Genomic DNA, 14071 nt, shown 5'->3' with positions numbered 1-14071 from the left:
AATTTGTTCTATTAATGGGGAAGCTCTATTTTCAACCGACTTCCAAAAGGAGGAGGTTATCAATTCGTCTGTATTTTTTTTTTTTTTTTTTTTATGTTTGTTACCTCATAACTTTTCACTGGGTGGACCGATTTTGATAATTTTTTTGTTTGAAAGGTAGTGCTTCCCGTGGGGTCCCATTTTTATGATATGATATGATAATTAAGATTAGATCATGTTGCCATTTCTAAAAAAAGGATAATCCTTTATAAATGGGGTTTAAATCCATTACATATAATCTGCCATATTAGAAGTTACTTAAAATAGGTAATTCATTATAAGAATGTTCTGAAGGATTACCTCCTTCAGATATTTGATATTTTGATTTTGATATCATTCAATAGAAGAAGGTATATTTAATGAAAATAAAATAATTCGTTGATTAATTATAGATTCTCAAATAATAATAATAATTATTATTATAGATAATAAGGAAATATAAGATCCAAAAGATGAAATAATATTTCATGATATAAATCTATCTGGATAATCTGAGTATCGTCGAGGTATACCAGCTAATCCTAAAAAATGTTGAGGGAAAAATGTTAAATTAACTCCAATAAATATTGAAATAAATTGAATTTTTAATAAATAGTTATTTATTATTAATCCTGTAAATAAAGGATATCAGTGAATAAATCCACCTAAAATAGCAAATACAGCTCCTATAGATAGTACATAATGGAAATGAGCTACAACATAATAAGTATCATGAAGAGTAATATCAATAGATGAATTAGCTAAAATTACTCCTGTTAATCCTCCTACTGTAAATAAAAAAATAAATCCTAATCTTCATAATATAGAAGGTCTATAATTAATTTGAGTTCCATGTAATGTTGCTAATCAACTAAAAATTTTAATTCCTGTAGGTACAGCAATAATTATAGTTGCTGAAGTAAAATAAGCTCGAGTATCAATATCTATACCTACTGTAAATATATGATGTGCTCATACAATAAATCCTAATAATCCAATTGCTATTATAGCATAAATTATTCCTAAACATCCAAAGGTTTCCTTTTTTCCTCTTTCTTGAGAAATAATGTGTGAAATTATTCCGAAACCTGGTAAAATTAAAATATAAACTTCTGGATGACCAAAAAATCAAAATAAATGTTGATAAAGAATTGGATCTCCTCCTCCTGCTGGATCGAAAAATGATGTATTAATATTTCGATCTGTTAAAAGTATAGTAATAGCCCCAGCTAAAACAGGTAAAGAAAGTAATAAAAGTAATGCTGTAATACCCACTGCTCAAACAAATAAAGGTATTTGGTCAAAGGATATACTATTAACTCGTATATTAATAATAGTTGTAATAAAGTTAATTGCTCCTAGAATTGATGAAATACCAGCTAAATGAAGGGAAAAAATTGCTAAATCTACAGATGATCCTTTGTGTGCAATATTAGATGAAAGTGGGGGGTAAACTGTTCATCCTGTTTCTGCTCCGTTTTCGACAATTCTACTAGAAATTAATAATATTAGTGATGGGGGTAAAAGTCAAAATCTTATATTATTTATACGTGGAAAGGCTATATCAGGAGCTCCTAATATTAAAGGAACTAATCAATTACCAAATCCTCCAATTATAATTGGCATAACTATGAAAAAAATTATAATAAAAGCATGAGCTGTAACAATTGTATTATAAATTTGATCATCTCCAATTAAAGATCCTGGATTACCTAATTCAGTTCGAATTAATAAACTAAGTGAAGTTCCTACTATTCCTGCTCAAATTCCGAAAATAAAATATAATGTACCAATATCTTTATGATTTGTTGAAAATAGTCATTTTCGCTTAATAAAATGGCTGAGTTAAAAGCGATAAATTGTAAATTTATTTACGGGAAATTTCTCTTTTATTAGTCTTATATTCAATAATGATATAAAATTGCAAATTTTAAGGTGTAATATTTACTAAGGCTTAAAGATAGATTTCTTTATAAATAATTTTGAAGATTATTAGTTTAAATTAACTTAAAACCTTAAAAAAAAATAAAAGTTCTAAGAATTATTCCTAATAAAGAGATAAATCTAGTAATATTAATAAAAGTTAAATAATTATTTTTAATAAAAATTTTATTTCATTTTAATTTAATTGAAAAAAATATTAATGAATAATAAAGAATTCGAATATAAATAAATAATATAATTAATCTTGATATAACAAAAATAAATGAAGTAATAAATAAATTATTAATTAATAAATAATTAATAATTATTCATTTAGGGAAAAACCCTAAAAATGGAGGTAATCCCCCTAAAGAGAGAAAATTAATTAAAATTGAAATTTTAATAAAAACATTTAAATTAAAATTAAATAATTGATTAATATAATATACATTTAAAATATAAAATAAAAAGCATATAATTAAAATAAAAAAAGAATAAAATAAAATGTAAATTAATCATAAATTTTCTGTGATAGATAAAGCTGCTAATATTCAACCTAAATTATTAATTGATGAAAATGCTATTAATTTACGTAAAGAAGATTGATTAAATCTTCTAATTGTTCCAATTAATACATTAAGGATTATAACAAAAAATAATAAATTAAAATTTATGTAATATGAAATTAAAATTATTGGGGAAATTTTTTGTCATGTTATTAAAATGAAACAATTTAATCATGATAAACCTTCTATAATATTAGGAAATCAAAAATGAAAAGGTGCTGATCCTATTTTTATTAATAAAGATGAATTAATAAGGGTTGAAAATAAATTATCAATAAAAAAATTTTTAAAAGATAATATACATAATAAAATAGAAAATAAAAAATTAATTGATGCAATTGATTGGGTAAGAAAATATTTTAATGAAGCTTCAGAATTTAATAAATTATTGGGGTTTGAGATAAGGGGGATAAAGCTTAATAAATTAATTTCTAATCCAATTCAACATCCTAATCAAGAATTAGAAGAAATAGAAATTAAAGTTCTAAAAAATATAATAAATAAGAAAAATATTTTATTTGAATTAATTAAGAATAAAATTTAAAATAAGAAAAATCTTTAATGAATAAATTCATATTATGAAAATTATATTTTAATGTAAGATGCATGGTAATTTTTGAAATTGCAAGATATAGTTTAATTCTATAAAATATAATAAAGGTAAAAATTTACATTATTTATCCTATCAGAATAATCCTTTTAATCAGGCACTTTATTTTTAAAAAAAAGGGATTTCCTTTATATTTGGGGTATGAACCCAAAAGCTTAATTTAGCTTATTTTTAAAATATTTTTTTTATTTAATATAAAATTTATTAAGAATGGTTTAATTATAAATGTATACATATAATTTAACATATATATATATATATATATATATATATATATATATATATATATATATATATATATATATATATATAAATATTTAATAAATTTTAAATTTATATATAAATTAAATAATGTAATTAATTATATAAATTTATATTTATTAAATATTTATATATATATATATTTATATATATATATATATATATATTTATATATATATATATATATATATATATATATATATATATATATATATATATATATATATTAATAAATATATATATATATATATGTATATTAATAATTATTTGTTATTTAATTAGATCTGTATTCGGATTATATTGATATTAATTTTTAATATTAATATTATAAGAAAAAAAATAAGAGAAGTATTAAAAATTTATTAATTTATATTAAATGTATAATATATAAAAAAAAAAAAAATCTATGTGAAAAATATTCATATATAATAAAATAATTATGTTTTTAGTAATTTATTATGAATTTGTTTTACATATAAATTTTAGTATATAATTTTAATTATTTTAAAAATAATTAATTAATATAAGTAGTAATTAACATTAAAAATTTAAGAAATTAAGATTTAGCAATATAAAAATTAATAACTAATTTTGTGCCAGCAGTTGCGGTTAAACAAAAGTTAAATTAAATTATTTCAGTTTATAATAAATAAATAAATAATTAAAATAAATATTAAATTATTAGGTGAAATTTTAATTTAATTAAATTTTATTTAAAAATTATGATTTAATAAATTTTAATATAAACTAGGATTAGATACCCTATTATTAAAAATTTAATTTATAATACTAAAATAGTAAATAATAATTTATTGAAACTTAAATAATATGGCGGTATTTTAGTTCATTTAGAGGAATCTGTCTAATAATTGATAATCCACGAATAAATTTACTTAATTTACAATTTTGTATATCATTGTTAAAAAAATATTTTTTAGTAAAAATAATATTTAAAAATTAATATTAAAAATTAATTCAGATCAAGATGCAGAATATAATTAAGAATATGATGGATTACAATAAATATATTTAAATGAATAATTTTATTGTAATAAAAATTTGAAGGTGGATTTAAATGTAATTTTAATTAGTTTATTAAAATGATTATAAATTAAAATATGTACATATTGCCCGTCACTTTCATTTAAAAATTGAAATAAGTCGTAACAAAGTAGAGGTACTGGAAAGTGTTTCTAGAAAGAACAAATTAGAGCTTGTTAAAGTATTTCATTTACATTGAAAAGAAATTAAAAATTAATTAATTTGAGGGGTTAAATTAATAAATAAAAAATAATAAAAAAAAATTTAATATTAAAAAGAAAAAATGGGGGTTTAAGTATTTTTAATAGAAAAAATTAATAATTTTATAGTTAAATATTACTGTAAAGGAAATTATAAATAAATGAAATTTAATTAACTGAAAAGTAAATTTAAATTATTGTATCTTGTGTATCAGAGTTTATTAAATATTAATAATTTATTTAAATAAATCTCGAATTTAAAAGAGCTAATTAATTAAAAAAGTTAATGTTGTATAATTATTTTAAATAATTAATTAGAAATGAAATGTTAATCGTTTTTAAATATATCTAGTTTTTTTAGAAAAAAATTTAATTTTAAATTTAAATAATTTTATAATTATTTAATTATTTATAAAAATTTAAAATTTAATATTTTAAGGGATAAGCTTTAAATTAAAATGTTATAATTAAAAAAAAATAAAATTAAATTTTTTAAAATTTATATTGTTTAGAAATTATAATTTATTATAAAAAATTTTAATTAAAATAAAATTTAAATTAAATTTAATTTTTTATAAAAAAATAATTTTTAATAAAAAAAAATTAGTAATAATGATAAAATTAGTATATTATATTAATAAAATAAAAATTTAATTAAAATTAAATTAAAGGAATTCAGCAAAATTTTATATTCACTTGTTTATCAAAAACATGTCTTTTTGAAAATAATTTAAAGTCTAATCTGCCCACTGATATAATTATTAAAGGGCTGCAGTATATTGACTGTACAAAGGTAGCATAATCATTAGTCTTTTCAACCGACTTCCAAAAGGAGGAGGTTATCAATTCGTCTGTATTTTTTTTTTTTTTTTTTTTTTTTTTTTTTTTTTTTTTTTTTTTTTTTTATGTTTGTTACCTCATAACTTTTCACTGGGTGGACCGATTTTGATAATTTTTTTTTTGTTTGAAAGGTAGTGCTTCCCGTGGGGTCCCATTTTTTTTATTTTTTTTTCCGATGATGGTATCTATGTGAAAACGACATAAGTCTTAAATTTGCATTATGTATATGCGCGACAAATAGGTGAATAACTGAAAATCACGTTAACTAATTTTGATAATTCTTTTTTTATTATAAAATATATACTTCAAGGGTAATTTGGTGAAAGTTTGGTAAGGTTCTGAGCACAGGATCCATGACAAAGTAACGGAACGGAAGGGAACGGAACAATTCTGAGGAGCACGTTAGCGATACTCGGTCGAATCTTTTATTTATAGGTTATTTGAATATTTGAGTCACCTTCCGTAATGTGGTTATGTTTATGTCATTATCATAGTCGAATATTATAATCAACTAGCTACCCACCCCGGCTTCGCACGGGTGCAATAGTGATACTAAATATACTACAGAATTTGTTTATATACGACATCACACCGCAAACTTCTAAAATTATCAGTGTTTCTTTACTATATTGTTCATGTTATATATACAAAAACCTTCCCCTTGAATCACACTATCTTTTAAAAAAAAACCGCATCAAAATCCGTTGCGTAGATTTAAAGATATAGGGACAGAGAAAGCGACTTTGTTTTATACTATGTAGTGATGGAACTCCTATACGGCTCGCAGTTAGGGTGCGATATGGGACAGAATTTCTTAGTATCTTTAATCAAATTTTGTGTATGTGATGTGATGTCATATGATGTACGAAATATAGTTGGTCTTTTGCAAAGTTTTTTTGCTGAGTTCGATTACAGCTCATTCGAGGGATCCTTGTAGTTTACGCCGCGTGACGTATTAAATCCGCATTTTCGAAAGTCTATTTTTGCTTTATTCGCAAGTTTCCTTTGAAATTGTCCTCGAAGTAGTTTCTGACTCATATAAACGGAACGCTTAATCTATCCGTATTAAAAAAAAATAGTTAGTCAACATCAGCTTCACTTAAAATCAAAAAATAAATAAAATTTTAACAAAAAGAAAAACCGACTTCAAACAAAACACTATTTTAAAACAAATTAATATGCACGAAAAAGTAATAAAAATAATTGCGTATTCAACATATTTTTTAGAGTCTTCCTAAGTTAAATGAAATGAAAAATATTAGACTACTTAAAAGTCGATTAACGATTATATCATGTAGTTATAATTATTGTTATATTTGGAGTCGGTGTCAGCCAATAAAACCCTACAGTATATCTATCAAAAAACAATATGAGAATACTTTAACAAATATGTTTTTTACAAATTACCTTTTACACAATAATATACTGGATCAATCAAGGGGCTCGTATCGCTTCTTTCTTTTGATTGTTGGGGCAAGGGCACCGTGGCTGACACCGGCTCCAAATATACCAATAACTATAACTACATGATATAATCGTTAATCGACTTTTAAGTAGTCTAATATTTTTCATTTCATTTAACTTAGGAAGACTCTAAAAAATATGTTGAATACGCAATTATTTTTATTACTTTTTCGTGCATATTAATTTGTTTTAAAATAGTGTTTTGTTTGAAGTCGGTTTTTCTTTTTGTTAAAATTTTATTTATAATTGAAGACTTGTATGAAAGATTTGATGAAATATAAACTGTCTCTAATTTATTAAATAAAATTTAATTTTTTAGTTAAAAAGCTAAAATAAAATTAAAAGACGAGAAGACCCTATAGAGTTTTATAATTGAATTATTTAATATTAAATATATAAATATTAAATTAAAATTAATTTAATTATTTTATTGGGGTGATAGAAAAATTAAAAAAACTTTTTTTAAATAATAAACATAAATAACTGAATAAATGATCCATTAAATAATGATTATAAGAAAAAATTACCTTAGGGATAACAGCGTAATATTTTTTTTTAGTACAAATAAAAAAAAAAAGTTTGCGACCTCGATGTTGGATTAAGATAAAATTTAAATGCAAAAGTTTAAAATTTTGATCTGTTCGATCATTAAAATCTTACATGATCTGAGTTCAAACCGGTGTGAGCCAGGTTGGTTTCTATCTTTAGTAAAATAAAATATTTTAGTACGAAAGGATCAAATATTTAAAATAATTTTATATTTATGAATATTAATAATATAATTATAAGCTATTTTGGCAGATAAATGTAATGGTTTTAGAAGTCATATATATATATTATTTAAATATATAGATAGTATATGATAATAATTGATATATTAAATATTATAATTGGATTTTTAATTTTAGTTATTGGGGTTTTAATTGGGGTTGCTTTTTTAACTTTATTGGAGCGAAAAGTTTTAGGTTATATTCAAATTCGAAAAGGTCCTAATAAAATAGGTTATATAGGATTATTACAACCTTTTTGTGATGCTATTAAATTATTTTCTAAAGAACAAGTTTATTTAAATTATTCAAATTATTTAGTTTATTATTTTTCTCCTATTATAAGATTTATTTTATCTTTAATAATTTGAATAGTAATTCCTTATATATTTAATATAATTACTTTTAATTTAGGAATTTTATTTTTTTTATGTTGTACTAGAATTGGGGTTTATACTTTAATGATTGCTGGTTGATCTTCTAATTCAAATTATTCATTGTTAGGGGGGTTGCGTGCTGTAGCTCAAACTATTTCTTATGAAGTTAGAATTACTTTAATTATAATATCTAGAATTATTATAATTATAGATTTTAATTTAATAAAGTTTTTTGATTATCAGGTTTTAGTTTGATTTATTTTTATAATAATGCCTTTAAGTTTATGTTTTTTATCGTCATTAATAGCTGAAACTAATCGAACTCCTTATGATTTTGCTGAAGGTGAAAAAGAATTAGTTTCTGGATTTAATATTGAATATAGAAGAGGGGGATTTGCTTTAATTTTTTTAGCTGAATATTCAAGAATTTTATTTATAAGATTATTATTTGTTATTATTTATATAGGGGGTTATGATTTATCTTTATTTTTTTATTTAAAATTAGTTTTTTTTTTATTTGGGTTCGTGGGACATTACCTCGTTATCGATATGATAAATTAATATATTTATGTTGAAAAAGTTATTTACCAATTTCTTTAAATTTTTTAATATTTTATATAGGGTTAAAAATATTTTTAAGTTATTAAATGATTTTAGTATAAATAAATTAATAGAATAAACATTCTTTCTTAAGTTTTCAAAACAAATGCTTTAACAAGCTCATTAATTAATAATTGAAAATTAATTTATCTCAAAATCTATTTAAAATTGGGTTAACAATAAAATAAGAAAAATAAAGAATAGTTAATAATTGACCTGTAATAATATAAGGTGCTTCAACTGATCGTGCTCCAATTCAAGTTAATAAAATAATAATTGAAATTAAAGATCAAAATAATAATTGATTAATAGGATAAAATTGAATTCCTTGAATTTTTTTATTAAAAGTAAATGGTAAAATAATTAAAATTAAAATTGATATGACTAAAGCAATAACTCCTCCTAATTTATTAGGGATTGATCGTAAAATTGCATAGGCAAATAAGAAATATCATTCTGGTTGAATATGAATTGGAGTTACTAAAGGATTAGCAGGAATAAAATTATCAGGGTCTCCTAATAAATAAGGGTTAATATTGTTAATAAAAAAATTAAAATAATAAATCCAATTAAATCCTTAAATGAAAAAAATGGATGAAAGGGAATTTTATCTAAATTTCCATTAATACCTAGGGGATTATTTGAACCTGTTTGATGTAAAAATAATAAGTGAATTATTGTTAATATTAAAATAATAAATGGAAATAAAAAATGGAATGTATAGAATCGGGTAAGAGTTGCATTATCGACAGCAAATCCTCCTCAAATTCAATTTACTAATATTGTTCCTAAATATGGAATTGCTGATAATAGATTAGTAATAACTGTTGCTCCTCAAAATGATATTTGTCCTCAAGGTAGAACATATCCTATAAATGCTGTAGCTATTAATAAAAATAAAATAACTACACCTACTGATCAAGTATGTTTATAATTAAAAGATTCATAATTAATTCCTCGTCCAATATGTAAATAAATACAAATAAAAAAAAAATGATGCTCCATTTGCATGTAATGTACGGATTAATCAACCATAATTAACATTTCGACAAATGTAATTAACTCTATAAAAAGCTATTTCAATATTAGCTGTATAATATATAGTAAGAAATAATCCTGTGATAATTTGAATTATTAGACATAATCCTAAAAGTGATCCAAAATTTCATCATGTTGAAATATTAGAAGGTGTAGGTAAATCAATAAGAGAATTATTAATAATTTTAAAAATGGGATTAGTTTTTCGAATAGGTTTAAAAAAAGTTATCATTTGTGAAATTAATTATTTGAACGAAGAGGTCCAAAAAAAATATTAGTAATTTTTACAACAGCAACAAGGGTGATAAATAAATAAATAATTATTATTAAAGTTAATATATAAGTTTGTTCATTATATAATTTAGATAAATTAAAGTTTAATTCGTTATTAAAGAATAAAAATGAATTAAAAAAATTAGTTATTTCATCATTAAAAGAAAAATTTATTCAAAATAAATTATCCTTGAAAAAATATCTAATAATTAAAAATAATAAAATATATAAAAAGAATCTTTTATTAAAAAATGAAATTTTAAATAGTTCATTTGAAGCAATACTTGATACATAAATAAATAATCCTCCTAAAAAAATTAAAAATAAAATATAAGAAAATCAATATGTATTAATTAATATTCTTGATAATAAACATAATAATAATGTTTGAATTAAAATTAATAATCCTATGGAAAAAGGATGATTTATAAAAAATATAAAAATTGAAATAAAAATTAATAATAAAGATAAAAATATTTTTATGATTTCAAAGAATAGTTTAATTAAAATAATAATTTTGGAGATTATTGATAAAGATATTCTTTTTCTTTGAAGTTTTTAAAGAAAATTCTTATTTTTGATTTACAAGACCAAGGTTTTTTTTAAACTATAAAAACTACAAATGATAATAATAAATATATGATTAGTTATTTTTGTTATGTATTTATTTGGAAATATAATTTTTGTTTCTAAATATAAGCATTTATTAATTATTTTATTAAGACTTGAATTTATTGTTTTAAGAATTTTTTTTTTTTATATTGTTTTTAATAACAATAAATTATAATATGTATATATTAGTTGTATTTTTAGTATTTTCTGTTTGTGAGGGGGTTTTAGGTCTTTCTATTTTAGTTTCAATAATTCGAACTCATGGAAATGATTATTTTCAAAGTTATAATTTAATTTAAATGATAAAATTTTTAATGATAATAATATTTATAATTCCTTTATGTTTTAACAAAATATATTTTGAATGGTTCAATTAATAATAATAATAATAACTTTAATATTTTTAAATTTAACTTTAAATATTATAAATTTTTCTAACTTAAGTTATATAATAGGGTGTGATTTAATTTCTTATGGTTTAATTTTATTAAGAATTTGAATTAGAAGATTAATAATTATAGCTAGAGAAAATTTATATAAGGTAAATTTTTATGAAAAATATTTTTTATTAAATATTATTTTATTATTAGTAATATTATATTTAACTTTTAGAATTATGAATTTATTTTTATTTTATTTATTCTTTGAAGCTAGATTAATTCCTACTTTAATATTAATTATTGGATGGGGATATCAACCTGAACGAATTCAGGCTGGGATATATTTATTATTTTATACATTATTTGTATCTTTACCTTTATTATTAGGTATTTTTTTTCTTTATATAAAAATAAATACTTTAATAATATATTTTTTAAAATTTTATGATTTTAATTTATTATTATTATATTTTAGAATAGTAATAGCTTTTTTAGTAAAAATACCTATATATTTTACTCATTTATAACTACCTAAGGCTCATGTAGAAGCTCCTATTTCTGGTTCAATAATTTTAGCTGCTATTATATTAAAGTTAGGAGGTTATGGTTTATTACGTATTTTAATTGTAATACAAAAGATTAATTTAAAAATAGGTTTTGTTTGAATTGTAATTAGATTAGTAGGAGGTTTATTTATTAGATTAAAATGTTTTTGTCAAGTTGATATAAAGTCTTTAATTGCTTATTCTTCAGTGGCACATATAAGAATTGTAATTGGGGGTATTATAACAATAAATTATTGAGGTTTTATGGGTTCTTATATTTTAATAATTGGGCATGGGTTATGTTCATCTGGTATATTTTGTTTATCTAATATTAATTATGAGCGAGTTCATAGTCGAAGATTATTTTTAAATAAGGGTATAATAACTTTTATACCATCAATAAGTATGTGATGATTTTTATTTATATCTTCTAATATAGCAGCCCCTCCTTCATTAAATTTAATAGGGGAAATTAGTTTAATTAATAGATTAGTAAGTTGATCATGAATAAGAATATTTATATTAATGGGAATTTCTTTTTTTAGAGCTGGATATAGATTATATTTATATTCTTTCACTCAACATGGAAAATATAATATAAGAATATATAGTTTTTATAGAGGATTATCTCGTGAATATTTAATATTATTATTACATTGATTACCTTTAAATATTTTAGTTTTAAAGATTGATTATATAATAATTTGATTTTACTTAAATAATTTAAATATAAAATATTGATTTGTGGAGTCAAACATATGATTAAAATCATTTTAGGTTATTAATAAGCATTCTCTTTGTTTTATTAGATTTTTTTTTTATTTTTTTTTATGTTAATTAATTTTTTTATAATAATTTATTTTATTATAAATAATATAGTTATTTTTTTAGAGTGGGAAATTATTTCTATTTTATTAGATTGAATATCTTTATTATTTATAATATTTGTTTCCTTAATTTCTTCTTCTGTTATTTTTTATAGAAAAAGTTATATAAGTTCAGAATTAAATTTAAATCGTTTTATTATTTTAGTTTTATTATTTGTTTTTTCTATAATTTTATTAATTATTAGTCCTAATATAATTAGAATTTTTTTAGGTTGAGATGGATTGGGATTAGTTTCTTATTGTTTAATTATTTATTATCAAAATATTAAATCTTATAATGCTGGAATATTAACTGCTTTATCGAATCGAATTGGTGATGTAATAATTTTAATATTAATTTCATGAATAGTAAATTATGGAAGATGAAATTTTATTTTTTATTTAAATTTTATAAATAATGATTATTCTATAAAAATTGTTGGTATATTAGTAATTTTAGCTGCTATAACTAAGAGAGCTCAAATTCCTTTTAGTTCTTGATTACCTGCTGCTATGGCTGCTCCAACTCCTGTTTCTGCTTTAGTTCATTCTTCTACTTTAGTTACTGCTGGTGTTTATTTATTAATTCGTTTTAATAATTTATTAGTTGATATAATTTTTATAAAATTTTTATTATTAATATCTGGATTAACTATATTTATGGCTGGAATTTGTGCTAATTATGAATTTGATTTAAAAAAAATTATTGCTCTTTCTACTTTAAGACAATTAGGTTTAATAATAAGAATTTTAAGAATAGGTTATGGAGATTTAGCTTTTTTTCATTTATTAACTCATGCTATATTTAAGGCTTTATTATTTATATGTGCTGGTGTTATTATTCATATGATAAGTGATAATCAAGATATTCGTTTAATAGGTGGAATTAGATTATATATTCCTTTAACTTCTTTATGTATAAATATTTCAAATTTAGCTTTATGTGGTATTCCTTTTTTAGCTGGATTTTATTCAAAGGATATGATTTTAGAGTTAGTTAGAATAAGAAATTTAAATTTTTTAATTTTTTATTTATATTATGTTTCTACAGGATTAACTGTATTTTATACTATACGTTTATTAATATATTTAATAATTAATTATTTTAATTTATTATCAATTTATAATTTATATGATGAGGATTTTACTATATTAAAAAGTATATTTATGTTATTATTTATAAGTTTAGTTTCAGGTAGATTTTTAAGATGAATAATTTTTTCTTATCCTTATATAATTTATTTACCTTTTAATATAAAAATAATGGTTATTTATTTAACTTTAATTGGGGTTTTATTAGGATTTTAGGATAGTAACATAGGAATTTATTCTGTTAATAAATTTTTAAAAACTTATAATTTAAGTATATTTTTAACTTTAATATGATTTTTACCTAATTTATCAACTTATATATTAAATTATAGAATGTTAGTTTTTGGTCAAAATTTATTAAAAAATATTGATATGGTATATTTGGAGGCTGGCCGGTGTCAGCCACGGTCCCCTTGCCCCAACAATCAAAAGAAAGAAGCGATACGAGCCCCTTGATTGATCCAGTATATTATTGTGTAAAAGGTAATTTGTAAAAAACATATTTGTTAAAGTATTCTCGTATTGTTTTTTGATAGATATACTGTAGGGTTTTATTGGCTGACACCGACTCCAAATATAACAATAATTATAACTACAT

At 20.5% G+C, this 14071-nt stretch overlaps 1 protein-coding gene and 3 pseudogenes across 1 annotated transcript; 1 reads left to right on the top strand and 3 right to left on the bottom strand.

Annotated features, from left to right (window-relative positions):
* Window positions 1-291: 291 nt before the first annotated feature.
* LOC124542761 lies at window positions 292-1836 on the bottom strand (annotated as a pseudogene).
* On the bottom strand, window positions 1075-3038 carry LOC124542763 (annotated as a pseudogene).
* Window positions 3039-7563: 4525 nt separating this feature from the next.
* LOC124542378 lies at window positions 7564-9947 on the bottom strand (annotated as a pseudogene).
* Window positions 9948-12500: 2553 nt separating this feature from the next.
* On the top strand, window positions 12501-13603 carry LOC124542379 (NADH-ubiquinone oxidoreductase chain 5-like). Its single transcript, XM_047120344.1, has one exon. The coding sequence runs from the start codon at window positions 12895-12897 to the stop codon at window positions 13591-13593; it is 699 nt and encodes a 232-aa protein (XP_046976300.1). The 5' UTR covers window positions 12501-12894; the 3' UTR covers window positions 13594-13603.
* Window positions 13604-14071: the final 468 nt, after the last annotated feature.

Source organism: Vanessa cardui, chromosome W (assembly GCF_905220365.1).
Source record: "Vanessa cardui chromosome W, ilVanCard2.1, whole genome shotgun sequence".
Taxonomy (NCBI): Eukaryota; Metazoa; Arthropoda; class Insecta; order Lepidoptera; family Nymphalidae; genus Vanessa; species Vanessa cardui.
Note: the sequence above shows the minus strand (reverse complement) of the source record. Positions and strands in the feature narration are given on the sequence as shown.

Bases quoted from the DNA above. Each gene is read 5' to 3' on its own strand.
- LOC124542379 (XM_047120344.1), top strand. From the start codon at position 12,895: ATGGCTGCTCCAACTCCTGTTTCTGCTTTAGTTCATTCTTCTACTTTA.